This window comes from Daucus carota, chromosome 4 (assembly GCF_001625215.2).
Source record: "Daucus carota subsp. sativus chromosome 4, DH1 v3.0, whole genome shotgun sequence".
NCBI classification, from domain to species: Eukaryota; Viridiplantae; Streptophyta; class Magnoliopsida; order Apiales; family Apiaceae; genus Daucus; species Daucus carota.
In genome coordinates this window covers 27,984,912-28,011,928 of record NC_030384.2, presented here as the reverse complement: position 1 = coordinate 28,011,928, position 27,017 = coordinate 27,984,912, and the positions used below count along the sequence as shown (strand labels likewise).

General features: G+C 33.6%; 4 protein-coding genes and 1 long non-coding RNA gene across 9 annotated transcripts; 1 reads left to right on the top strand and 4 right to left on the bottom strand.

Annotated features, from left to right (window-relative positions):
• Positions 1 to 5,379: 5,379 nt before the first annotated feature.
• Positions 5,380 to 6,942, top strand: LOC108217871 (uncharacterized). The gene has a single exon (XM_017390763.2). The coding sequence runs from the start codon at positions 5,528 to 5,530 to the stop codon at positions 6,779 to 6,781; it is 1,254 nt and encodes a 417-aa protein (XP_017246252.1). The 5' UTR covers positions 5,380 to 5,527; the 3' UTR covers positions 6,782 to 6,942.
• A 330-nt stretch (positions 6,943 to 7,272) lies between these two features.
• On the bottom strand, positions 7,273 to 10,041 carry LOC108216878 (UPF0481 protein At3g47200). Of its 2 annotated transcripts, XM_017389737.2 has the most exons (3): positions 9,865 to 10,041; positions 8,253 to 8,853; positions 7,745 to 7,993 (listed from the first exon to the last, which is right to left on the bottom strand). In XM_017389737.2, exons 2-3 carry the CDS (start codon positions 8,839 to 8,841, stop codon positions 7,881 to 7,883), a joined length of 702 nt encoding a protein of 233 aa, XP_017245226.1. In that variant the 5' UTR covers positions 8,842 to 8,853; positions 9,865 to 10,041; the 3' UTR covers positions 7,745 to 7,880. The 2 variants fall into 2 exon arrangements, with proteins under 2 accessions (XP_017245225.1, XP_017245226.1); XM_017389736.2 differs by having other exon boundaries at positions 7,273 to 8,853.
• Positions 10,042 to 12,684: 2,643 nt separating this feature from the next.
• On the bottom strand, positions 12,685 to 18,878 carry LOC108218142 (REF/SRPP-like protein At3g05500). 4 transcript variants are annotated; one of them, XR_010291091.1, is made up of 16 exons: positions 18,723 to 18,878; positions 18,475 to 18,640; positions 17,752 to 18,391; positions 17,354 to 17,432; positions 17,180 to 17,240; positions 16,549 to 16,821; positions 16,259 to 16,297; positions 15,656 to 15,817; positions 15,350 to 15,440; positions 14,783 to 15,251; positions 14,398 to 14,701; positions 14,092 to 14,246; positions 13,924 to 13,993; positions 13,787 to 13,853; positions 13,272 to 13,679; positions 12,685 to 13,104 (listed from the first exon to the last, which is right to left on the bottom strand). XR_010291091.1 is itself a non-coding variant. In XM_064091365.1 (5 exons), the coding sequence occupies exons 3-5, from the start codon at positions 17,930 to 17,932 to the stop codon at positions 17,227 to 17,229; spliced, it is 279 nt and encodes a 92-aa protein (XP_063947435.1). In that variant the 5' UTR covers positions 17,933 to 18,391; positions 18,475 to 18,640; positions 18,723 to 18,872; the 3' UTR covers positions 16,830 to 17,226. The 4 variants fall into 4 exon arrangements, 1 of the variants encoding a protein (XP_063947435.1); XR_010291090.1 differs by having other exon boundaries at positions 12,687 to 13,104; positions 17,354 to 17,437; positions 18,723 to 18,874; XR_001806295.2 differs by lacking the exons at positions 17,752 to 18,391; positions 18,475 to 18,640; positions 18,723 to 18,878 and having other exon boundaries at positions 14,092 to 14,166; positions 17,354 to 17,740.
• A 1,377-nt stretch (positions 18,879 to 20,255) lies between these two features.
• LOC108217124 (uncharacterized) lies at positions 20,256 to 21,460 on the bottom strand. Its single transcript, XM_064092333.1, has 5 exons — positions 21,184 to 21,460; positions 21,042 to 21,086; positions 20,819 to 20,935; positions 20,670 to 20,720; positions 20,256 to 20,476 (listed from the first exon to the last, which is right to left on the bottom strand). Exons 1-5 carry the CDS (start codon positions 21,329 to 21,331, stop codon positions 20,271 to 20,273), a joined length of 567 nt encoding a protein of 188 aa, XP_063948403.1. The 5' UTR covers positions 21,332 to 21,460; the 3' UTR covers positions 20,256 to 20,270.
• A 1,520-nt stretch (positions 21,461 to 22,980) lies between these two features.
• Positions 22,981 to 25,724, bottom strand: LOC108218088 (uncharacterized). The gene is made up of 2 exons (XR_010291397.1): positions 25,421 to 25,724; positions 22,981 to 24,583 (listed from the first exon to the last, which is right to left on the bottom strand). It is a non-coding gene; the product is annotated as an uncharacterized LOC108218088 (long non-coding RNA).
• Positions 25,725 to 27,017: the final 1,293 nt, after the last annotated feature.

Here is a 27,017-nt window from a genome sequence, read left to right as displayed (position 1 = left end):
GCACAATACATGATTACTATAAATAATTTTCGAATTCATTGTGAAAGTGAAGGACATAGCATGTACAAATATATTTACATAACACATAGAGCATAACAAAAAAAAAACATGAATAAATACATACATATACATACACAAAACAAAGGACACACAATAACATGCTTACGGAACACATAATCAAACATGTTTCCATAACACATGACACGATTGACAGTACATATGTCATTATCGGTTATGGCATACACTATATGTTGTATAATAATTATTAAGAAATGAGACATTACAAAACTAATATATAAAAAGTAAAAAGAATATTCATAATATATTATTACATAATGCATAAACTTATAGGACACACAAAAAAATTTATAAATACTTGTTCATAAAAACACAAGTACACATCATACTGTACATTTTCCATACGACACAACCACATTTCAAACATGACTTTATACCCTATTAACATATAATAGCATTTGATAAATATTCAATATAACAACTTTCAATTTAGAGACATTCATGATGAATATCTAAAAAAATCACATTTGGATAACTTAAATCAGCAAGTAATAATACACCGAAAAATTGTACGGTGTTTCTTATAGGGTTAATTATCTAACTGGGCACTCATTTCACACCAAGATACATCCGGGGCACTCTCGAATTTTAGGTCTCATTTGAAACACCGTTTTCAGAAATTGTATCAGTCTTAAAAATAAAACGTTAAATTCGAAGACAAATCGACAGTCTAAGAAGTGTTACTCATAGGGCTTTAACACAGTACGCTATAGGGATTATGTAGGTACAATTAATTGAATTTCTGTGTCAAAAAAATGGGTAAAATTGATGGTGGAAGAGATGGGTTATGAAGAACCCTCATTATCCATATATAGCCATTTTTTGACTCAGAAATTCAATTCATCATACCTACATAATCTCTATATCCTACTGTGTTAAATCTCCATGAGTAACACTTCTCTATAGCCTACTGTGTTAAATCCAAAAATGGTAGAGTAATGATTATGTGCACGCCAGACCTAATGCTGAAACCCCTAAACAGGTGACCCAAGGTAAATTTTGCTTTTATTTTTCATATTTTTCATATTATTTACATTCTTTAATTTTAATTATTTTACCACATTATCTTTATGCTCTAATTTTTCATTTATGTTATATTCTTGAATTATGCTACTTCTACTAAAATACATGGAAAAAGAGACATAACATACTTAAAATTTACAGAAATATATTTCTATAAAAATAGTACTCATTTTCTTATTTTTTTATATTTAAGAAAATATTGATGATAAAAAAGGTTATAAGCAAAAGAACATACAACAAAAAATAAATTATATAATAAATAAACTATAGAAAGAAAATATAAAATTCAATATAGACAAGAAAATACATAATATATAATTTTATATAAAGAAAAAAAAGGTACAAAAATGCGACAAAAAATATATATAACAAAAATTAAATTATATAACAAATAAACTACTTAACATGTGGAGAAAAAATTCAATATAGACAAGAAAATATAGAACATAAAAAATATTATAAAAAAAAGGCATAACAATGTGAAAAAAAATATATAATAAAAAATTAAATAATATAACAAATAAACTATAGAACATGTGAAGAAAAAATAAAATTCAATATAGACAAGAATATATAGAACATGAAAAATGTTATAAAGAAAAAAAGGTACAACAATGTGACAAAAGACATATAAAAATAATTAAACTATATAATAAATAAACTACAGAACATGTGGATAAAAAATAAAATTAAATATAGACAAGTAAATACAGAACATAAAACATGTTATAAACAAAAAAAGGTACTAGAATGTGACAAGAAAAACATATAAAATAAAATTAAATTATATAACATATAAACTATAGAACATGTGGAGAAAAAAAATAAAATTCAATATAGACAAGAAATATATAAAAAATATTATAAAGAAAAAAAGACACGACAATGTGTTAAAAAAGAACACACAACAAAAAATTAAATTGTAAAACAAATAAATTACAAAATATATGGAGAATATATTGAATTCAATAGAGACAAGAAAATACAGAACAATAAAAAAAAAATATACACTCCATTGCCCGTATTAACAGGACAAGTCTGTCCCATTCGGAACATGTTAGGACGGGGTAGGCTTGTAAACGGGATTTAGACCGGATCTAGCTAAATTCATATCCTAATCCATTTAATTTTTTTAGATTCGAATCGGATCGGATGAGGAGTCGGATGTTTTACAAGTCAATACATATCCAGTCCATTCGGTTCGTGGATAATCGGATCAGATATCTGATCCACTAATTTTTTTCTTAAAATTATTTTTGCACCATGCACAATGTATTAACCTTCCATAAAGAAAAAAAGTGATTTTTTTTTATCTATATTAATTCATGAATTTTAACTTAACAAACACAAAAAGAACTAATAAAGCATTAAAGTAAAGTCTACAGCTTCATGTTATTAACAAAAATGCAGCCGAAAACCTTCAACATAGAATGTATGAAGTGAATAGAAATATAATAAGTTGCTTGATACTTTTGGAGAAAGAAAATCGATCGCCCGACTTTCCCATGATGCCGACTATGGTATGCTCCTCTATTTATAAGGATGTAAGACTCAGGAGAGGCTGTACGGTTATAAGAAGATATGATTTTGGATTTTATCTTGTATTTTTAGAAATTTTTATTTTTTATTCAATATATTAATAAAATATATTTTAATATAATATAATATAACTAAGCGTGGATTGGATCGTTAACAGATCGGATTTGATTATATCCATATCCATTCTTTATCAGAACGGATTATTATTGCATCTGATTATTGACAGATGAGATTTTTTCAATAAATGTCCATATTTATTTAACTACGGATCGAATCAGATCAGATTGGATATCTGATCCATTTACAAGGCTAGGACGTTGTGTTCAATTCCCCTGCCAAACCCTACATGAGTCATCAGCTGAGAGATTAATAATCTATGGCAGGTGCTCTTCGTATTATAACAAACTACACTCAACGCGCATACCTTGGGTACGATATTGAAGTCAAATTTGTCTTTCTAGACTCCTTTTTTTTTTGGTAGACTCCTTTGAAAATGCTAATTGATGTATACTTTGCCCTAGTTTGCATTCCACTTCTAATAATTGAAGCACTTGGCTTTCTATTAATATTAATTATAATGATCAAAGTTAGATACAATAGAAGATATAAATATACACTTCTTAACGAACCATAAATTAGCACAGCTAATCAGTTATAAACTTGTAACAACGAACAAAATATAAATCTCCAATACGAAATTGATGTACTCGTTAATTTTGGATATATAATTTAACATATGTATTGATGATTGTAATATTATATAATTGAATATGAAAATTTTATCATCAAAATATAAACAAAATAAATAAATTACTAAAATTGAGAGACAATACATTTTAAATAAACATCCATAATCAACTAATTTATCTAATTTGAAATGAAAATAATATTAATTTAAGATCTTCCTTTACAAGAAAATAAGCCATCATGATATGTCGCACTTACTGTGTTTTACTATTATTTTTCCTGGCTATAACAAGAAAGAAGAACCGGTCACATAAAGTATAAGAGCAAGTCCAATAGGTTACTTACCCTATTACTTATAAATAATATAAAATAATGAGTGCTAGTATGTGTCTTAGTGATATAGGTAATCTATTTTTAGTGTCAATTCTAATAGTAATACTTATATTTGTTCTCTTAAGATTATTTTAATAATAAATTTGAGAGAGAAGGGAAAAAGGAGAGAATAGACAAAGAAAGAAGCGAAAGATGATTATTTTATTCATAAATATTAAATAGGTAATGGCTATAAGTTACTTATAAATAGGTAATAGCCAGAAGAATTAAGGTTGTGCTAGTGATTTAGGATAACACTAGAATAGTGTTGGAGTGCATTTTTTTGACACATTATCTAAATGTGAGTTTAAGATATCATATAGGTAACCTATTGGACTTGCTTTCAGATAAAAGGCCCATTAAATTTTATTCCCTATATAAGAAATTATGAGATTTATTTGTAACGAGGAAAAAAAAGAAGGTTCGATAAAGAATAATATATTTATATAAAAAGCATATAAAATTTTATTTTTCTATATAAGTAATTATGAGATTTGATTGTAACGATAATCGGGTATTTTACATGATTTAGTCAACCAATTTTGGTCAATATTATTGGAGAGATCCTATAATATTGTGTATCCCAATTTTTTTGTAAATGATGTTGACTATAAATGACGCATTTCAAATTAATTGATGTATATATAGCCCTTCTTAATAAAAATATAATTAATTAAATTTATTATTTAAAATTTGAGAATTTTTTAATAGGTATCATCCATCTATTTATCATTTTGTGAGATGCATGTTCCACCTCCAACAATTGATTCAATCATTATTAATTAGAATTTAATAAACTATATCATATATAAATATTATAAATAATACATTAATTTTTTGTTCATTCCAATTGAGTATCCTCTTTTTAAAAATCCATTCATCTCGATTATATCTGGACAACCTGGCAACTCTTAGAGACATGTAATAAAATTGCATATCAACTATTATCATATCGAAACACATTCTATTTATATTTAATATCATTCCAGTAAAATATTTTATAAATTGAACAAAACTTATATGAAATCTATTATATTTAATTTAGTCGATGATTCTTACAACACGGTTAAAGTTGGTTTTAACTAACAAATCAGCATAGTTAATCATTTATTAACTAAAAACTTCAAATTAGCAGAGTCAGTCAGTTATTTACATGTAATAAAAAAAAGAAACATATAATAGAACCTTCCTTTCCAAGAAAACGAGTGATCATGATCTCTCGATCACGACCATTTTTCCTTGCTATAACAAGAAAAAAGAAATCATCCGTTTACTTTTCTCCTAATCTTGCTGAATATATCTACCCAATCAATCTCCATAACAATAATTCGAAAACAAATCTGACAGATACGTTTATCCAATTATTATATGTTGCCTTCTCAACGACATACTTTTACAAGATAAAATCACATTTTTTCCATATACTTCCTCTGTTTCAATTTTATTTTTCAAGAATAAAATAACAACCGCTTCACAAAAAAGAAAAACATATTTAGCCAAAAGCATTTTTCTCCCTAAATACAACAAGTATCATGAGAATTTAATTGCCATGATAACTGGTTGTTGAAGGGTCAACAATTTGAAAAAGAAGCTTATTTCAATATTGTAACAAACACGTTGTGGCAACAACAATAATTTAAGATGATTAAAAATCTGGAAAAGCATGCAATTATTGACTTGTAAATAATCTCCACCAAATCTTTGAATTTTTTTTTATTTTGGGCACTAGGCCTGCTAAGTTTTAAGTACTCATGTTGCATGTTCTTTATCATTTCATCACTTCTCAAATTCTTGTCCCAGAAGGTCCACTTTGCATCAGCAGCATCAGATGATTGATCTCAGGCTTCTCCGAAGACTCGATCGTATGAAACTGCGAATCGTTTCGACTGTTTCATGTGTAGCAATATGTTTTCTTGTCATTTTTGCAGATAGTTTTGCTCTGAAGAATGATCAGCAGGAGCTGCAGGGTGCAAAAAGTACTAGGAAAGTACTGGAATCGGTTTCGATAATTGTGCCACAGAGGGAGTCCCCGAAAGAAGAGGTGGAAGCAAGTGAAAATTGGAGCCAGGATCATATCAGCATGGTGGCTCCAGTGAATGTGACTATGGAAGAAAGAATTGCTTGGTTCAAGAAAAATTTGCCTAATTTTGAGATATTGAAGGCAACTCCGAAAGCACTGCAATTCGAGAAAAGGGCTAATGAGTTCTTTCGAAGTGATGATGATGATCACTGCAGAATTAAGTTCTATATGACATGGATATCTCCAGCAAGTTTATTTGGAGACAGGGAGGTTCTGGCTCTGGAGTCACTTTTCAAGTCTAATCCAAATGGATGTTTGATGATACTATCAAGAAGCATGGATTCTTTACAAGGTTCGAAGTTACTTAGTCCTATTACAGAACATGGATTTAAGGTTGTTGCAGTTACTCCTGACTTGTCTTTTTTGTTCAAGAACACACCAGCTGAGTCATGGTTTGATGATCTCAAGAGGGGAAATAAGGACCCTGGAGAAATTCCTTTGGCACAAAATCTTTCGAATTTGATCAGACTAGCAGTTCTGTACAAGTATGGTGGAGTTTACCTGGACACGGATTTTATAGTGCTGAAAGACTTTTCGGGGTTGAGGAATTCCATTGGAGCACAAAGTAGTGATGTTAATGGAAATTGGACAAGGTTGAATAATGCAGTACTAGTTTTTGACAAGAACCATCCTCTTCTGTACAAGTTTATTGAAGAATTTTCTTCGACTTTTAATGGAAACAGATGGGGACATAATGGACCGTACCTTGTTTCTAGAGTTGCTTCTAAATTTGCAACAAGTCACGATTTTAACTTTACAATCTTGCCTCCTATGGCCTTTTATCCGATTTACTGGACTAGGATTGAAGGGTTCTTCAAGAAGCCACGTAGTCGGGATACATCAAAATGGGTCGAAGCTAAGTTGTTGCAGCTAAGTGGTGAGACTTATGGTGTGCACTTGTGGAACAGGCAAAGTAGTAGATTAAGGATTGAAGAAGGAAGCATCATGGGGAGGTTAATTTCGGAACATTGTATCCTCTGCAATCATGTATATAGTTCTTAAGATTGCAGCATCATAGGCAACAAAAAGTTTTACTTGTATAGCTTATGATTACTATGTTCTTTAGTTTTTTAATTCTTTTCTACAGCCTAATAAATAGTCTGTTTTACACCTGCAAATCAAAAAAAACGTTGGCAAATACTATAATTATTAAAATTTTCTCATCTCTATTAGTATTTTCGTTTTGTCTGTCATTGAATTTAACAAAGTATGTTTGGGCTAAATATTCTACATTGGTCATGTATGAATAAACCTGAATCTGAATCTGAATTCTGAAACCTTGTCTTTAGAAGATCTTGGCAATCTGAAATCTTGTCTTTAGAAGTCCTTAGACCTTTAAAGTACCATTCAATTTTGGATAGATGGAGTTAGTTATACACATAATTCACACCATAAGCATTTAGCAGGAATGCAGGATCAGTAAATGTAATTGCAGGATGAAATGAGGTTTTAAAATGAAGAGCATGCTCAGCTTTGACAGACAGCATAACCAGAAACCTAATGCAATGCTTTATTTTATTCAAAACTTATATTAAACATTCATTACAAGTAGATAGTGAAAGGAATTAGTCAAATTTGCGGTTTCAGTGGTATGGAGGATAGTAGGAGCGAACAGCATAGAAAGTCTGCAAGAGAGCTAGAATGATGACAAAAGATGCAGCAAAGAATGCTATAAAACTCCATTTGTTTCTGAAATATTCTCGTTCCAAGTCCTTAATAGAATCTTTCCATCTAAACCACATGATACTAAAATATCCCTTCACTCTGCGCCATCTCCAGAGAGGAATATAATAATACTCAACCTCTTCACACAAAGCTTCAAAATAGAAGTCTACGAAAAAAACTTCCCTGCATAAACTCTTAAAGAAAGAAGAGGCGTCCTCGACCTCATCTGATGTTATGATGATACCTGCCCGTTCAAGTAGATAAGCGTCTTCAGGGGAACGAATTAAACTGCTCATAAGTTTGACATACGAGGTAATAGCCTGTCTGCCAATGCTAGTCTGTTCCAAAGCAATGAGATTCCTAAACAACGTATCACTTGATTTATCTATGATCACTTGTGGGATAGCAATCTCTCCTTCATCAAATGCAATGTCCACTATGAGCAATCTATTGCCACATACAATTTTAAAGCCAGACTGTAGGAGTTCTGTTGCACATCTTTTGAAACCCCAGTTTTTGTGGTAGTAATTAGAGGGTAACTTCTTGAAGCTGAAGAAGCAAGCATCGTGCAACAAATCCAATAAATGAGTGCAGGTGTCATCGATTGGTATAATAATTTCCAAGAATTTATAATGTAACATTGGTGCAGAGTTAAAAAACCAAATGGCATACTCTGAAAGTGACATATCATTTGATGTTTGCTTAGAACCTTGTAAAATGTTAAAAAGCTGTTGCAAAATGACATAAGGAATTTGGTTCTCGAGTAGCATCAGATCATGTGCCAGAGTTTGGACCATAGTGAAATTACCTGCAAGCGATACAAATGGGACTTGGCCCTGGGGAGCTACACGAATGTCATCGTTAGTCGTTTGCATATCTGTCACTTTGCACCTGAGAAAGAGTTCAACTATAAAACAACCATCAACAAGTAACATCTCGACCAATTGATGCTTGTCTAGATTGATGTCTTCAGCATACCATGCACGTGCCTCTTCTTCCAGTTCTGTTACAATTGTGCTACACTTATCTAATGCTAATATTTCAGGGGAGTGTTCACTAGAAACGCCATCTAATTCCTTTCTTTGCGTTTTTTCAACATCTGCTTTGACCACACGATCAACAAAAGCTAACATGTATCTCCATTTGAACTCCTCCATAGCTCGCAACTCAGGCTTGTGTCGATGAAATGGACCAATGGATACTGTTTGAGGTGTGTATGCTTCGTGTTTTATTGCTCGGAGTTTAGTAGGAACCCTGTAAGTGCTCGCATCACGTGGTCTGCTTCTTAGTAGACCAAGTGTCGCATCAACAGAGTGTATCCAGTCCCAATATTTCTCTCCATCATTTGGGGAGTAATTTTTGTTTATCCTCCCTTTAAAACTAGATGTTTGCTCCATCGCCAGTGTATCCTGCATTTTTTATTTTTGTGTGTTACAGATAATGAGGCAATTAAAAAACAAAGCACGCAGTAAGTTGGCGCTACGTCAAGTTCAGCCATATATTCACAAATTTGCAGTTAAGCCAAGTTGAGCTATGCATTGTCAAATCTTTTAGAAGTTTGTCAGACCATTTAGAGCCATATTTTGTGAATGCAGGGGCTGAGGAGTGACAAATTAACTACTGAGAACTAATGACATAAGCCACATACCCTCGTAAGTTTCCTGGTCCACGAAGCTGATATTAGGGATTCATGGTTGGAACTCATGAGAAACTTTCAAGAACATCACCTCACTTCTCACTCATGATATAAATGAATGAGGAATTAAATTAGTTCCTTCTGGATATAAATGCATAATTAACGTTTACCAGAGGTCAGATTGTTCTCTGAAATCTATCACAGAGTTGAGTCATACTTACTTGGGGCTTTTCTAGAAGAGAAGTACAAATGCAAGGTCATATTAGTTTCTCGTTGTAAACAGAAACAAGAATCCGAGAACACTAACAAAATTCATCAATACATTGTATTCTGACAGATCCATAGATAAGTTTTTGGTCAACCCAAACCATAATCAATGGAGTTAGAAAGAAGTTCGCTGCTCAAATTAATACTGCAAATTCCCCGGTCACTGAGAATTCAATAATTACCAATTCTAATTTTTCTGAAATTCAGTGCTTGCAAATTAACAATGTTCTACAATCAAAGCCGAAGCCTCTAGCTATTATGCACCTAGGATCAAACCATTATACTAATGCTGCATTTTTATATTCCTAGTTGCAATTCATGTAAACATCACATACAATTTGCTAGTTCAATAAACACAAGTATTATTTAAGGTGTTACTCATCATATCACACCTCACTTGTCTTTAGACTCGTTACAATTATTTTTGGCAATTCTACAAACTATACTATACTTGGCATTTGGCGATATACATAAACTTAAGAAACTATAATTTCAGAATATGAGATAAAATTGGAACCTGTTGGTATAGGGATGACCGTATTATGAGCTTTAGCAAAGCAAGAAGACCATTGAAGCTAAAATTTCATGCTTCTTTATCGTCTACAGAGCAAGTGTACATTTTTATGGTTTTGAAATAAAGAACTCATACATTTAAAAGCAAGAGTAACATATTTGTTTTGCAAGTTGTTTCCAGAGTCAACTCAAGTCAAGTAGATGAGTAGGTGAGAAATAGTCACTGGGAGTTAGGACACCCGCTTAAAGCTCAAGTGGAATCAAGTCCAAACATGTTAATCATTTGTTATATCTCTTATATGAGCTTATTTGAAAATTATGACATCTTAATTTAAATTTTTAAGAACAGCTTCAGAAGCATTTGGATTGTAAATGTTTTGAAATGTGAAAATGGGGAATCAATTTAAACGAGTCATTGGATAGAGTTGTAAGATAACAAGTCAAGATGTAAAGAAAATATGATATGATTATATTGAACTCGTAACCTAACGTCTTAAATTTTTAAGGCGAATTGTATATCATTAAAGGAACATATAATATGTGGAAGAAAATGATAAAATTGATTGTGAAAAGCCATGAGGTATCATATGCCGGGTATTTAACTCATTCAGGAAAAAATTGTTTGCTCGTCCTTTTTGGCATAAGTTGCTTCATGATTTTTGTTCTAATATCCGGTGTTTAGCTTCAATGAAAACTCTGAAATGAAATCTCATGGCTGCCAATCTTGCATCACTTGCTCCAAATTGCGGCCATCACTATAAAAATAGGTCAAACACACTGTCATTAATTAGGTTTTCTTTTTCTTCTGCCAAGACAATTTGCAGTACGAAGGTTGATAAATTGGATAAAATGCAATTCTATAGTTGGTAGAAACTTTGTGCCAACTTGAAAAATACTCCCCCTTCTTTATAAGAAATCGGGCCCGTGCAAAAGGTTGCGATATGAGACCTATAATATAGAAGAACCTGTTGAGTGTTTGGTAAATCATAAATAATCGACTATTGGGGTACCGGAAAATGATAGACATAGAAAGGATGTCATGTGTAGGCTATTATATGGCGCATCAATTATAGTTCCGAACAACATTGATTTGCACTTGACCTATTTATGTGTTTTACAAATTACAAAGTAAGGCTAGTGTCGGGCCATATTTTAACCAAGTCATTTCTTATTTTTCATTATGTCAACCATTTCCTAATCATCTCTTAGTTTCTGTTATGTCTACTGAATTTTTTTAAATTTTCAACCCAATTATTAGTTAGATTATATGCCATGCATTATGTTATTATTTGCATAGTCTCTTCTAATTATATGCAGTGAACACATATTATTTTTAAAAAACTAAATATCTGACAAATGAAAATGATGAAATATGACAAAAGAACATGCAAATTAAATTAAGACATTTCCAAATGATTTAGAGAAAAAAGTATTATGTGCACTATTTAATAGTTTTGTGCATCTTTAAAATGGTCACATGAATGATTTTACAACTTCTATATTTTTTTTAACAGATTGATTTAGATGAGTTAGAGCATGTCCAATAGTGATGTTAAAAATAGATGTAGCTATTGTTATTATGTTATAACTAGGGAATTATGCCCGCGCTTCGCGTGCGGGAATTTTGATAAAAATTTGTTTACTTTTATTAATTTCGTTAAATTCAAAAAATGGAAGATTATACATGTGTATATAAAACAAAGTTAAACCTTGGGGATTTTTGGCTGCCTTAGACCCTCGTAAAAACATTATTAATTTTATTAACTTCTGTTAAATTCACCAATTTTTAACATAAATCAATTCAATGTCAAAGCTTGTTCTTCGGATTTTTGTTAAGAATAGTTCATTATGCAGCCGTCCTTGTTGCTTCTGTGCCTTTTCCATGGGATGCTCTCAGAATTCCTTTGCCAGAGCAAAGTCCTAGGCCTCCTTTAGTATTAAGTTAGGGTTAGTAGTATGTTTCAGCAATATGGCTCGGTAGTAGAAAGCCTATACTCTCTATGTCCATTTAATTGTATACGTTTCTTTTCAACTGTTCGACACGCATTTCAATGCTCTTATAAAATATAGTTCCGTAACTTATTTTTGAGGTTTTCTTTTTTCTGAATAAGAATATGACATCCAAACTTTAATTCAGAAAAAGAAAATTTTAAAAATAAATTACACAACTACACTTTACACGAGCATTAAAATCCGTGCCGCGTCCCCGTCCCCCATGTATACTACTCAGGGGACGGAGGGAGTACTATTTTTCCATGTTCTAGCAATACTATGTTTGTAATTCTAGGGTACGACCCTCATTTTCTTTTATAATATTATCGGCTTAGCAAAAAAAAAAAAAAAAAAGCACCTCCTCGTAAACCTGCAAAGCATGGTTTGAGCAAAACTTAATTTGTAAGCTCCAGGTAACAGAAGATATTGTGAGATTAGGTGCTTTAAATTGTTCAGATGCCTGAGTCTCCAACTGTGAACTTAAATCCTCAATCTAAGCCTACCAAATAAGACATATTTGTTTGCACTTGAGCAAGAAGATCATTTAATGTTTCCCAAACTACATCTCCAGCATGTCTCTAACAAAGATCTCATCAAAGACTTGCTCATCTAGGTTGACAATCTCTTTAACATATTGTAAAAAGAGAAGTGATTCAAAAACGATTTCAAATTCAAAACATTAATTACAGCAAAATTTATGTTAAATGTTACAAAATCAATTTACTCTTATAAGTTTTGAATGCCTACAATTACAATTAAAGATATATGCATACTGAAAAACAAATCACAGCACCTAAAATAAACATACAGAATAGGAAGGTAGCCACTACAATACACCCAAGACCTCATAAATAAATATTTTCCGGAAACTCAACGGACTTCTTTTCGATTCACTCGGATTGCGTTTCAAAGAGTAGGTATTATATCACAGAACCTTAATACTATTGGAGTTCAAACCTTGATAAGAGTTTACATATTTAAAAGGCTAATGCATTATAATAAAATATATCTTTAATCTGCGAGCATTTTGAGACTCAACATAATTATTGTCATTCTATAAAATATCCAACAGGTGGATACAGTGGTGAGTTTGTCGCCCAAGTTGATAATAACGTAAGTCGCATATGTGGAACATCATTCCATTTACCTTCATTGAGAAGTTGCATGTCACTGACCTATTTATCTTGAAATACCAGGTTGATCCAGCCAGCATCCCGAAGCAAAAGAATGATGCATGACTCTTTCTCTATATCTGCAGTAAAATCAAAGATATCAACACCTGAAGCACATCATAATTGATTTAGAAAATTAAATATCGATCTATAAGAAATGAAGACCTCTGTCAATTATCATTTCAAGTTGTAGTTGTAACCATCTCTCTACATTTTAATGTCAGCATAAAATATATTTTAAGCATACCATGTGTTGCTGCAGAATTGACAATTCTGTTGAATCATTCATTTTGAGCATTCCATGTGTTGCTGCAGCAAGACTTTCTGCACATACTTCTACAAATGTAGCTAACAGATGTTTATGAGCCACTTGTTTCAGCAACGCAGTATATATGTGCATTGTCTATGACCTCAACTTCACATTGTTTTCCACCGGGTGAAACAATAAATTGAGAAGCTCAAGGACACCACGAAAGCGGTTAAGCACTATACAGGCAAATGGTCCAACTGTATGGAGGTGATCACATCCTTTGTCCGAGCTGGGAAATGTGTGTATAGAAAAAATCACTAATTGTTTCCTCAATCATCATGTTTGTAGATAGTCTACTCCTGCTTTAAAAGTCCACCAAATACATTCATCACCTGCACTCGGACTCTGCTATTGGTATTATAGGACAGCCATAAGTTAAAAGAACATATAGATATTGTTAAGTGGAAGCTAATCCACAGTCCTATACCAATAGTTTGAGATTTATGATTGACCTCACAGTAATATTCATGGCACCGGCGTCTTAGAACTTGCAACGGTGTGTATCTATATGTGTACAAACTGAGATAGCATACGTGTTAAAATCTTGTAATAGTGTTCAACAAAATTGTTACAATCAGCAGATACGCACCACCAAGAGTTTCGCCTGCATAGCTGCCATTATTCTCGTTAACCATTCTTTGCGAGGGAGTTGACAGAATCTGCATAGACAAACATTATAAATCACATGTATCGATGACAATGCTCTGTCTACAATCAATGTGTTAAACACTAAACGTACTCTGAATTTTCCTTTTACCTGTAATGACTGGAGAATCCTTCAACCCCAAATCAGAATTAAATCAGCAGTAGCATCTAAATTTGTAAGGCATCCCTGCCATAACTTACAGATTATGCTGGGTGGAAACCGACCCTAATAAATACTCCAGCTAAAATGATCGACCTTGGCCAGGGCTAATTAACATTAGCAACAAAGAAACCGTTTGACATTTGGGAGGAAAAATGAAAGAGGAGCTCTAACTGAGTCTAACATGACAAAAAGATTATAATGGGATTGTAAAATGGCATGCAATTAACAACTCCAAAGCAGTGAGAGATAATATACCTGGTATCTTCGCTTGTTTTGAGAGCCAATACGACGCGCCCTAAGCTGAACTGCCTTCACTGCACTCCAAGATGAATCAACTAAACCTTTTGTGAAAGAACCAAAAACACTTAGTTTAGGAGTGCCCGATGCAGAGTCTGCACTTTCATTAGGGTCAGATTTTTTTGCTGCATTTTCAGTTTCTGATTCTTCCTGAGCTGGCCTTTTGCTTACACTTTGTTCAGGGTTTGTAGAAGAAGGTAACACAATATCAGGAGTTTCAGCGGGATTTGCAGATCCTTTGTTGTCAGATTCTGCATCCATTCTGTCCACAAAAGAGAGGTCCATAAGTGGAGGCATGAAATCTTAGTTGTCAATTACACAGCATGTCATAATCACAGTATACCTGCAGACTGTCGTATAGAACAAATATGGAATTGTCGCAGGTATTAACTAAACAGGTTCTGCCATAATGCACAGCAATGCCAAAACTATCATAACTGTTCCTGCATCAAGGGGACCGCTCTGGAAAAGTGCACATCCAATAAAAACGAATGATATATAATAGACGGAGACATACAATATAAGGCAGTGCCATAAATATTATACAACAAAATAATTAATTTAATTGATGAAATTTGAGAGATGAAAACAAAATAATTAAACATAATCAGAAGAACCTGTAAATTGCAGTCAAGAAATTGATTAAGAAAGCCATAATTTGAAGAAGCCTTAAATCGAAACCTATAATCAATTGAAAAGTCCTAACCGAAATGAAATAGATGGCGGAATACCAGAGTTTTACCAAAGATTCTCAAAAGAGACTTACAGACGGCCACGGGAGGGAGTTTAGACAGAGGCCAAGCTGCGAGAGACTGAGGCAGAGGTCATTCAAAACTTACAAATGCATCAACATGCAAAATCGATACTGAGAAATTATCTACAACAAAACTAAAACTGAAAAATTCTGTACCTTTAAACGAAAATTGAAGCCTTGATTTTATCGAAGCCCCTGATTTTATTGTAGCCTTGATTTTAACGAACACATTATAATTAGGATGATACTGCATCCAATAAAGACACAAATTTGACCTGTATCAATTTCTTATTACCAGTGAATTAGCTTCAGGAGAAAAATACTTCCTCTACGGCTACAATAAAGATTTACAAAACACATAACATTAACTTTAAGAGGTCAATGTATGGATAAGACAACAAATGTGATTAAAAAACATAAAATTGGATGTGAGCTAATAAATGATTTCATTGTACTTGATACCTGGATACTTGCTTGCAACCTCTCGGCAGGATTCTAAGAAAAGACCATCTGCAAGCTTCATGATGTTTGCTTTGTGCACTGCTGTCACCATCCTTCTTTTGTAGAGGTAAGCATACTCGAAGGCATATTTTGCTATGCGTTCCGAACAGAACTTGTTATCACCTATCATATTAGCCTAATGAGATATAGAACATGCTTTCAAACTCTTGGAAGATATATATAGTTCTCACAATCTTTATCCTTCTTACAACTTAGAAAGTGAGAGGACATGGTCAAAGTTAAAGAAAAGAATTCAAATTCAGAAGAAAAACCCCAAATCAGAAAATCTTGAGGAACAGGAACTGATAAATATTTTATATCCGAATTTTCCCAGATACCAAAAAAAAGAATATGAAAATATACCGACGTCCTTATATGAAAACAATGTTACTGATTTCGTGCAAACCATAATAAAACAACACTGCCACATCCATTAATGATTTTTTTCAAGAGTTAAAGTGTTACACTGCTGTAGTGCTGTGTAAATTAAAGCAATAATAGCTTTCTGACTTGTATTCCAAGAAATTTATACATTCAAATTAAATAGAACCTAGTAGAACTAACCTGACTCGTTTGAACCCGTATTATCATCCATAACAAAACCTAAATATCATCAATAAAAATCATTAGAAACATAAAATATCAAAAACCATTGCGAAAATAAGCCATAAGAGCTGCAGAGCAGAGGATACTACTTTTCGAGTATATCAAATTATTGTATAGAATTTATGTTCAGATATATGTCAGCAGACGCATGAGTATACTGGGATATGTTCTTAAATTTCTTTTATACCCTATACCAGAATGACCCAGTAAAACACATTCCACCTTGGTACTTTAATTTTAACCCTTACCTAGCTAGCACTATACTTGAAGGCGTGTGAGTGAGCAGTTTCCAGCAATGTTTCTGCTGAATGCTTTATTCCATTGGTATAAATTGTTAGAACAAACTGAATACCAGATGCTCCAGACCCAGTCCGAGCATTAGTCTTCAAATTTGAGTCCAAGAAACAAAGCAAACTCCATGAAGACACAGGAGAGCTGCTGATGGGATCATCAGTGAAAAAGATGACTAAACCATATGGTCTAGCCATGTACAACTGCTGGAGAATTCTGAGATTCTCAATCTGCTGAAAGAAAAGAAAGAGTAAGAAAAGGAAAAAAAACACATTTAAAAGTTATCGCCATGTTGTGAGAGACTAAGAACAAATAACTATAAGCTCATAAGTAGTCATAAAAGAGCTCTTTTTTTATAATGATCCTTGCCACTACCCTCAGAGTTTAATACTACAATGAGTCCCATATTTATATATTTTCTGTCAGAATTATTGGTAGCAAAAGTGCAAAACTAAATGGCTGCAAGAAATACCCCCAGCAGTAAAAGATTTAGCACAATACAAAGGAAGACTTTGATCACATAAATAAGTATGACTGGTTCAGAAGGCATTAAGCTAATAACAAAGACGTAGTAAACAAAACCAGGACCAGATGTATGCGAAGCCTTGCAACCTTGAGTACAATGGCGACCTGATTCATGATTCCAGCACTGAAACAATACAAACGTAGACACAAAAAATAGGTCAGATAGATTCTCTTTGGCGATAGAGATCTCTCTGTAAAAATCGTTAATGAAGCTTACATTTTCATGTAAATCATTACCTATATCATGTATATCAGTACCATGTCCATTGAAAAAACCACCTTGGAATGTGTTCCCCGTCAAAATGTAATTGTACACCTTAACTAAATATTTTAAACAACAATAAAGCACACAACCTTGTTATAAATGAACAGTTAAAAACAGAAATGTTATGACAAATACCTTCATCTGCTTTCGCATAGGGTTAATTCAACAAATTTAATACTGATATACAGTTCCTTGATAGAAGACATAAGATCTAAGCAATTAGTATGCAAGCTCATATAAGAACACTCAAGCAATTAATTAAAATATAAAATTGACTCGAGTAAAATGGCATTGTGCAGAGCAAATAGATTGCATCAACATAAACATAGAAGATAAATTAAAAAAACAAACATAGGTACTACAGTCTTACCCGTAACTATGCTAAATGGGCAATAGCGCTCATCCACTGGCTCATATTTCATATACATCCCCTTGGCAACAACTGAGGCGGTATCCACCAGGTTCACATTCTCTACTTCAAAAACCACAACCCGAGCGGTGGCAGGAGCATTCTGAGCTGCAATCAAGGCACCGCTTGATAGCTGTTTCATAACAAAAACATACAAAACATTATAGAACCTATATCATAACAAAAACGTACAAAACATTGTTAATATAAACAAACACAAAAATGTATATAATTATAGACTAATAAAGAGATAGTAAAGAAAAATAGAGTTTAAATGAAAATATGGGATTAGTTCAAAATCAAACCAATGACGACAAAGAGATCATTATCCAGTATTGCTTCTCCGAGAAGAATCACCATTTAGTGAGTATCAAATAGTAATCAAAATAAGTATGCCTACAAAACAAACACTTTGAATACACAGATAAGAATCAATACCTAAGTTGTTGCCCCAGAATTTTGATTACCATTCTAAGTGATCATTTATTCTCATAAATAAAAGGCAAGCTTCAGAGATTCAAGTTGCCCAGAGGTGGAAATGTTAACCTAGTGCTGGAAGAGGCTTAGAAGATAGGGAAGATACCTTTTCTTTCTTAGATGCCTGCAGCAGCCATTATATTAATACACATTCATCATCATAGATACACCCACACATACACACAGGTTAATGATGAAGAAGCTTACCATCTGATTTGTAGAGAGAGAGAGTGAAGAGATGAAGCATCAGCTGCTGCGAAGAAATACTATTGTACGATCAGACCTCTTATGTACAAACCTGAGCTTGAACAAATTAATCATCTGCTGCGAATGTGAATTCATAGCCAGGGAGACTCTTGCCAAAAATCACATCCTACATCAATCAACGAAGAGTGGTCAAAAATTACAGCAGTGAGGTATTATGAAATCAAAATTCGAAAGACATAGCGACTAACCATAATTACAATACGGTCGGAAAATAATCTCATGCTCTGAATTTGCATTGATTGCGCAGAGGAAGGCAATTTCGAATTAACCGCCATAAATGCAAAGATTACATGAGCTATCAAATCCGGTTATGTTCATCTAAACGGGTCATCGCCGTGAGCTGATTAACACTGAAAACGGGTGAAACATGGGTAAAATGCGGATAAAATGGTTAAACGGGTTATTCGCTCGTTAAGAATATATAGAATATAGAATATATAGATTATAATTTATATTATAATAAGACTAAAAATATTAGTCTTATTATAATTTATATTATGAACTATGAATCTTGGAAAAATGAAAACAAAATACTCACGATAGGCTAAACCAACTGACACAGATATTGCATTACAGATATTTTCTTTGTTACATTTTACTCTAAATTGAGAAATTCTAAACTAAGCTACTCACATTGATAGTATAATAATAATAATAATAATAATACCGTTTACTTTCTGCTGCGGTTATAAAATGGTAAATAATATTTATATAAGATTGGAATTTAATGATTAAGTATCAAATCTCAAAGAAATCTTATTTTTTTTCCATTCCATAGTCAAATTTCAATCTTTCTGATATTAGAAGAGGTCTATCATTGCTCCATGTAAAAAAGAAGAAATTCCTATGATTTATAACATTCAAAACTGGAAAAATTCCTATAATAATGTAATATCAGTATCACTCTTGTTTTTTACCAGCAGCACCGGTCTTCGCTAAATCTCTAGGTGTTTATGATTGAGACCTAATACTATTGTCTGTGTTGATCAGTACGATCACTATTGTAATAAAATATCCAAACAGATCCAGACTCTGAAAAACAGTCTGTGGTTGAAAGCGTGGAACACTCAGATCAGTTAATGAAGTCGAAACTTTTAAGCCGCAATACCAAGTTTTGTCAACATTGAATTTAGCCAATCTTAGACTTGGTTTTGAGTAAGATATTGATTGTTGGTCTCTGCTTCATATTTTATATCACAGCACTTTACAAAGTTTAACGTTAATTTGACATGACCTCCGCAGCCTATCAACTTGGCTCTTCCATTTTGTTTCTTAAAAATCAAGACTTACTTATAAAAAAAACACGTGAATCACACATTTGCTATCAGCTTTTCACAGACCAATGGAACTTTTAACCATTTCTCTTTACTAAATATAAACGATTAAAACCTTTTAAATAAAAATTGAAGAATACAGAACACCATAATCCGTGACAAAGACAAACAATACTGATTAAAAGGTCCAAGAATACATTATTCCAGCATAACAATAAATTTGAGACAATCCTGCTCGATAAGGTAATCCGGGATGTTTAAAGGGCAACATATGATACTGCAGCAAGCTCTAGACAGAAAGATGTATTTAATCTCTAAAAACGTCGCCTTGCAAGATGTATTTACTCGGAGGACGCCAATAGAAAGGCATTTTAAACATGTATTCCTTCTCAAACACGGTTTTAATGAATAAATAAAATATTTCCAAGCCTGGTGAATAGAAGGTTTCAATTTCTTTACATGTCATGCTTCTTTAGTTAACCAACACCAAATATTTAGTATTGCTTTGGAAAAAGTGATGTAATTCCATTTTAAAAAGATATCTAAAATTACTTGAATCCAACCTGTGGCTGCATTGGTAGAAGGCATCACGTTTGTGACGGTAGAATCCAACACAGAGCCAGGGCTTGAATTTTGATCAAAATTGGACAACCGGGCACGCCTGATTGCTGCAAGACAAATGAAAGATCAACATTGGACACAGTGAAGTGACTATAGAAAGAAACGTAATCTGTGAATCCACAGCAAGCAAGAATACTGTTTGAAGCAAAGAACTCTTTGGCAGGAAGCAAAGATATTATGTTTGAATTAAAAGCATAATCTAAAATTAAAAGCATAGTCTAAAATCATGTTTGAACTCACATTCTCCTGGTGCACTCTGATCAGTAGTTGATAGAGGGACCTGACTTGTGGCTGCAATAATAAAAAGCGCAGAATGACCATGACGGCGTAAGACATCGATCACAATTCAACAATTGCACACAATGACAATGCGCGGATACTATTCTCACCTCTGCTGTTTTTGTCGAACTCTGACGAAGTGCCGATGGTCCTGGATCTCTTAATGCTTTCAGCGCGTCTTTGTAGGAACAAATCCAGAGCATTTCCAGAACCTCGTCGACGAATACCTGCCAAAATGTGCCGGTTATGAATTGAAAACACAAACACGCGGTGTTCCTAAGCTAAAGAAACACGGCAATAATGATGAATGTGAGGCAATTGTTTCGCGAATACCAGCAAGCGAAGCATCTGACTGATTTTCTTTGTTCCTCTTCCGACCTACACATGAAAGACAACACATGAGTCTCGCACACACGGAGGTGCAAAGCACAATTAAACCAATCCTATTGCAAAATCATGCCTCTCTTGTACGAACTTGAGCCTGACAAATTAACCATCGGCTGCTGCGAACGCGAATCCATAGCCAGCAAGAATACCGTCAAAAACCACTCTACAAACCCACACAAGAACTCTTTGACAGCAAGCAAAGAAATTACGTTTGAATTTTGAAAAATCAAAAGCATAGTCTAGAATGCATCCCTGATTACGTGCAGTTTCCATAATGGAAGAGAAGGAATCTGTATTCAGCAATCAATCAACGCAATCAATCGGGAATTAACAGCCGCGAAGAAGGCAGCTGGCAAGGTACTGTATCAGTTGGTTATTAAGCCGGGTAAGAGGTTGTAAACGGGTCGCGCAGGATTATGTAACATAGGTATTAGAAGTATATAAGAATTGGGTAAAACATGGGTAACCCGTGGGTATAAAGGCAAAACGGGCATTGCACACATTAAGAATATATAGATTTGAAACCAAAAAGTGATTTTTGGTGCTAAAATAGAACTTATGGTCCAATGGTAAATGCAAAATAGCACCAAACATATCCATATAAAGCTATATTCTAATTACATAATCTTAAAGTACATAACTATATTTGTCACTATTAGTTTATTAATGCATTTTGTCACTTGCATGCTTATGTGGCAATTATAGCACCATCTATGCTTGGTTCTATATAAAGATGAACTAATTGAACTTTCATGATGTAATTTAATTTGAATATTTTCGTGATATAACTTTGGTGTTGTGATGATTGATTGCTTTCTTTCAGTTAATTTCGTGGTTGTGTGTCTCTCTTTTCGAACAAGTTTGTTGATTTTTTGCCGGTGCCTTTGTTTTCAAGCAGGTTTGCTCTATTTCACTGCTATTTTTTCCTAAAAAAGTTAATTAGACAAACATTTTTTATAAACAAAACGGTGTTTGATAACAACTCAAACAACGATTTTAGAACAATCACACTTGTCTAGCTGACCAATATACAATACCACAAAAATACTTGTTTGATAACAATTCAAACACATTTATAATGAGAATGCTTGTCTAGTAACCAAGATATATACAATGCCGCGAAAACACTTGCATGTTAGCTTGCAATCAGACAACACTACATGAGAATGTTGTTTGAACCCATCTTAAACACCACCACACATAAAACACTTGTCTCGTTACAAAAACGATCTTTTAGCCTATTATCACAAGTTTTTCACATAAACTAAAATCAGTTGTCTCACGTGCTTCATTACACAAGGCCACTCTCAAAATGCCGTTGTCTGATTAAATTTACTAGACAATAATTTTTTAATCATTGTTTGATACTTATATTAGACAATGATATTTGGATGATGAAAATAAATTGTCGTGTCTTAATTTTGGATAAAACTTTTCTCAGCGATCGTTGTCAGCGATCGTTGTCTAATTGGTGACTTTTTTCGGCGACCGTTGTCTAATGTTGTTTTTGTTGTAGTGTAAATCTATCCGTGCCGACCTGCACACCATCGGTAGCGAGAACCCTTCCACACCAGACTCCCGGATCGTTATGGCCAACTTTCGCCTCATTCAAAATTGACACCTGTTGGTCTAGAGATGACTGGAGTTTGAGCTTGGCCAGAGGAGAGTATATGTGGTTAATAGGATTGAAGTTAGAACTCAACATCAGAATTTACAATTTCGCTTCTAAAGAGTTTTCGAGGTCTAACTAAACAAGTCTAGTGGATGGAAGAGGTAAATACACACGAGAATACATCAAATATGCCTGTTATGTTATAATCTTAGATGATCCAATACAAATGAACTCAGGTACTAAACATAAATTAAGTAGAGATACCCATAAGCCTTATAAAAAACCGTTAATCTTCGAAATTTATTTCTTAAACAAGAAGCACAAGTAGATAAAACAAAAGCATCATCAAACAGGGGGTTACAAGGTACAACATTTACTTTGGATAATAAGATCGGATGGTATAGAAAGTCTGCAAGGCAGTTAGAACCAGAGTAAGAGTTGCAGCTATGGATACTATAATGCTCCATCTGTTTCGAAAGTAATCTTGTTTCAAATCCTTTATAGATCTTTTCCATCTATACCACGAAACAATGAAGTATCCATTCACTGTGCGCCACTGCCACGGAGAAATTTGATTGTTAATCTTGGCGCACAAATCATTATAACTGAATTCTGAAAAAACAACTTCTTTGCACAAACTTTCAAAGAAACCAGAAACATCGTCCAACCCATCTTGTAAGATACCTGCCCGCTTTAGTATGTAAGCGTCTTCAGGGGAACGAATTAAAAAGCTCATAAGTGCCACATATGAAGACATAGTATATCTGTCAACACTGATTTGTTCGTAAGCAATGAGATTTCTATATATTATAGCACTTGATACATCTATGAAGACTGGCGGGATATAAATCGTTCCTTCCCTGAACCTTATGTCCACTATGGTCTTACGAGAGTCGAGCATAAATTTAATTCCAGAATTGTTGAGTTCGGTTGCACATCTTGGCGGTTTCTGTTTAGGTGAGGGTAGAATCCAGTGGCGGAAGTTGCAAGCACGGTAGAAAATATCCAGCAAATGTATGCAGGTTCCATCCTCGTCATTTTGATGCTTCCCATAGCCTTCGTTATATTGTATATTTTTATATAACAACATCCCATAACTTTGAAAAAAAGAATATATGCTCGATTGAAGGAACTTATCAATATGGGCTGCTGTCTTTGGTTTTGGTATTATCTCAAAAAGCTCTCGCAAAATGACATATGGGATTTGGTTCTCTAGTAGTAATAAATCATGTTTCAGGGTCCAGATCATGGTGAAATTACCTGTGAGCGTTTTAAATGGGAGACCGTCAAATGGAATACTATCGCCACCAATTCTTCCTCTGTTCGCCAAATTGTGCCAATATAAGAGTTGAAGTATAAAACAACCATCAATGAGCAACATCTCAGTTAGCTGATACTTGTCTAAATTGATATCTTCAGCATAAAACGCTCAAGCTTCTTCTTCCAGCTCTGATACGATTTTGCTGCACTTTTTTAAGGCCATTCTCTGAGGGCTGCTGTCACTAGATTCACCATCTGACATGCTGATTTCATTGTTCTCCAAATCTGATTTTGCTACTCGATCAACATAAGCTAACATGAAGCTCCATTTGAGCTTCTCCATAGCTTGAAAGTCGGGCTTGTTCCGATGAAATGGACCGATGGCGACTATTTGAGGTGTGTATGCATCATTCTTTACTTCTCGGAGTCTATTGGGAACCCTGTAAGCACTCGAGTTACGTGGCATGCTGCTTAGTAGACCTAGCGTCACATCAACCGATCCAAGCCAGTCTAGATATTGCTTTTCATCACTAGGAGAATACTTTTTGGTTATACTCACTTTAAAACTGGTTGTTGACTCCATTTTCACTGGATCCTTTCTCAATGATAAGTACCCCTAAGTTGATCCAAGTATGTAAAAGAAAAATATATATAATTTAGATCAAAGTATCTCAGTAGAAAATTAGATGTGTGCAACTAAGATTAAATCCGCCCATATCAATTCTGAATTTTAGTGAATATATACAATCTGTTGGAGATCCTGTTGAAGACTTCCTCTAATATAGTACTCTTTTGGAAAATATGAGTTTTAGTCCCATATTGGCAAGTCGTATTTTGAGCCTTATGACTAAGGGATGTGCGAGATATAATGATATTCTCTTAATAATGGAAATTATTATTTTCCACTAGGCTCAAATATTATGGCATTAATTAATCTGATTTTGTTTTAGATTATTTATGAAATATAGTAGTAGCTTGCAAGTTTTAATCTAATTCTGTTTCAAATTATTTATATGGAATAGTGTGGCTTGCAAGTTTTACACCGATTCTCTGATTAATATTATTTAATTATGGATAAGAGTAGCACACAAGACTCTCTGCACCTATATATACTCCTATAGGTCCTCGTACGTACGGTGAGGGGATGAATACGCTTTTAGGAGACCATCATGTACTGGACTCGGGTTTTGTTATACTTGTTCTTGTGTTCTTATATTTTGATTTGTCTCTCTCACTGTTTTGCATTATCCACACAAACACCATAGTTTTGTTGTTTTGTTTTGACGCAGATTGTTCAACATATGCCACCTTAATTACAGACTTCACAGCACGGAAACAAAAAGATGGACATCTCAAGAAGCAGCAAAGTATTATAAGCATCAACAAGCATAAAGTAAGAACCAAACAACCCGTTAGACCTGATGAGAAACAAAGTTTGAGAAGAATCCGGTACCTTAATTTTAGATAAAACTGGCGTCTGATTAGCTAGTTGGTGATGCAATAGCTTACCAACGCAATGATCAGTAGTTGGTCCAATTCCGAGAGGATGATCCGCTTGTGCTGGTCAGCAAAGTGAGCGAGCAAATAGGTGGCCTATATCTTTTTGTTGAAGCTAAATTTCTGATGCCCTTCTCCTCACCATCTTCTTGGCAAGCACAAATATATACAATATTTATAAACTAATGGTGGGTGAGTGAACAATGATGTTTTGCATGATATGAACAGGTTACAGTTCTGTTATAGTGGTAATAAGCTAGTTTTAAAGTCTTCCTTGCCCAAAAAGGGTCAAATTAAGGCGTCTGCACAGATGATGAATACAAGCAAAGATGTGTTAGGTCCCTAATCTACTTATTGTTTATATCGTATCTGTGTCTGTCTATGATCGCATGTTAATAACTAAATTTTATATATTTAATTTATTTTAATTGATATAATTTTTGTATATGCAGATGTCTATCATTATTAAGAAATAAATTCAATCAAAATGAATTAAACACATGCAATTTAATGTTTAATATTTACTCATGGACACACAATACAAAAACCATCAATTGAATAAGTTTATAGGAGGGAAAGTGAAGGTATATTGAAAATTAACAAAGGAAAAGCAAAAAGAAAAGGTGACACGCCTGTCAACATTTTTATATATTTATAAAAATATCACCTTTCAAATGGTTGGTAGAGAATATTATCTTAATATCATGTGGATGGGTTCTCTTTATATTTGCTAGTTTAATTTTTTTATCTACTGAACTTTTGTTTGATTGAACTCTTGATTGATTGTATGCAAGTATGCAACGTTAATTGATTGGCCTTGAATGTTTTTTTTTAAGGAAAATGTACTTGCATTACTTATACAAGGAAACCGGTCCACAGCCACCGGTGGATAGGGTCCGGTTTCCAGCCACCAGATCACGTCCCTCCATTTTGTGATCCTACGGCTAAGAAAAAGGCTCCCCGCAATGAAACATTGCAACCCCGCAATGAAACATTGCGGGTATGAAAGACCTTGCAGGGAGTCTCTTTTTATTCCCTTGGACCCTTTTACCCCTTCCTTCACATATCATATGTCTTGTAGAGTTTATTATATTAAATTGTTATCATTTAACATTTTTAAATTAAACTAAAAATATTGTTAAGGTTAGAAATAAGAGAAAATATCTACCCCATAGATGGGCAAATAAGACACTCACTTCGTGGTATGTTCGAGTATAAAACAACCATCAACAAGCAGCATCTCCACTAGCCGAAACTTGTCTAAATTGATATCCTCAGCATACCACGCTCGAGCCTTTTCTTCAAGTTCTGATATGACTTTGCTACACTTATCCAAAGCCAATTTTTGCGGAGAGTCTTCAGGGGACTTATCATTTATCTCGTTGACAGGATTGTTTTCTATATCATGTTTCACAACTCGATCAACATAATCTAACATGTATCTCCATTTGAGCTCATCCATAGCTCGCAACTCTGGATTGTGTCGATGAAAAGGACCAATTGAGACCATCTGAGGCGTGTATGCTTCGTGTTTTATTGCTCTGAGTTTACTA

Excerpts from the sequence above, each read along its gene's own strand:
- LOC108217871 (XM_017390763.2), top strand. The coding sequence starts at position 5,528 with ATGATTGATCTCAGGCTTCTCCGAAGACTCGATCGTATGAAACTGCGA.
- LOC108216878 (XM_017389736.2), bottom strand. The coding sequence starts at position 8,841 with ATGGAGCAAACATCTAGTTTTAAAGGGAGGATAAACAAAAATTACTCC.
- LOC108218142 (XM_064091365.1), bottom strand. The coding sequence starts at position 17,932 with ATGAAACAGCTATCAAGCGGTGCCTTGATTGCAGCTCAGAATGCTCCT. Across the intron at positions 17,438-17,751 it reads CCCATTTAGCATAGTTACGG|TTAAGGTGTACAATTACATT; the intron begins GTAAGACTGTAG and ends TAAAATATTTAG.
- LOC108217124 (XM_064092333.1), bottom strand. The coding sequence starts at position 21,331 with ATGCTTTTGATTTTTCAAAATTCAAACGTAATTTCTTTGCTTGCTGTC. Across the intron at positions 20,721-20,818 it reads GTTCGACAAAAACAGCAGAG|CCACAAGTCAGGTCCCTCTA; the intron begins GTGAGAATAGTA and ends TTATTATTGCAG. Across the intron at positions 20,477-20,669 it reads TCAGAGTGCACCAGGAGAAT|CAATCAGGCGTGCCCGGTTG; the intron begins GTGAGTTCAAAC and ends TTTGTCTTGCAG.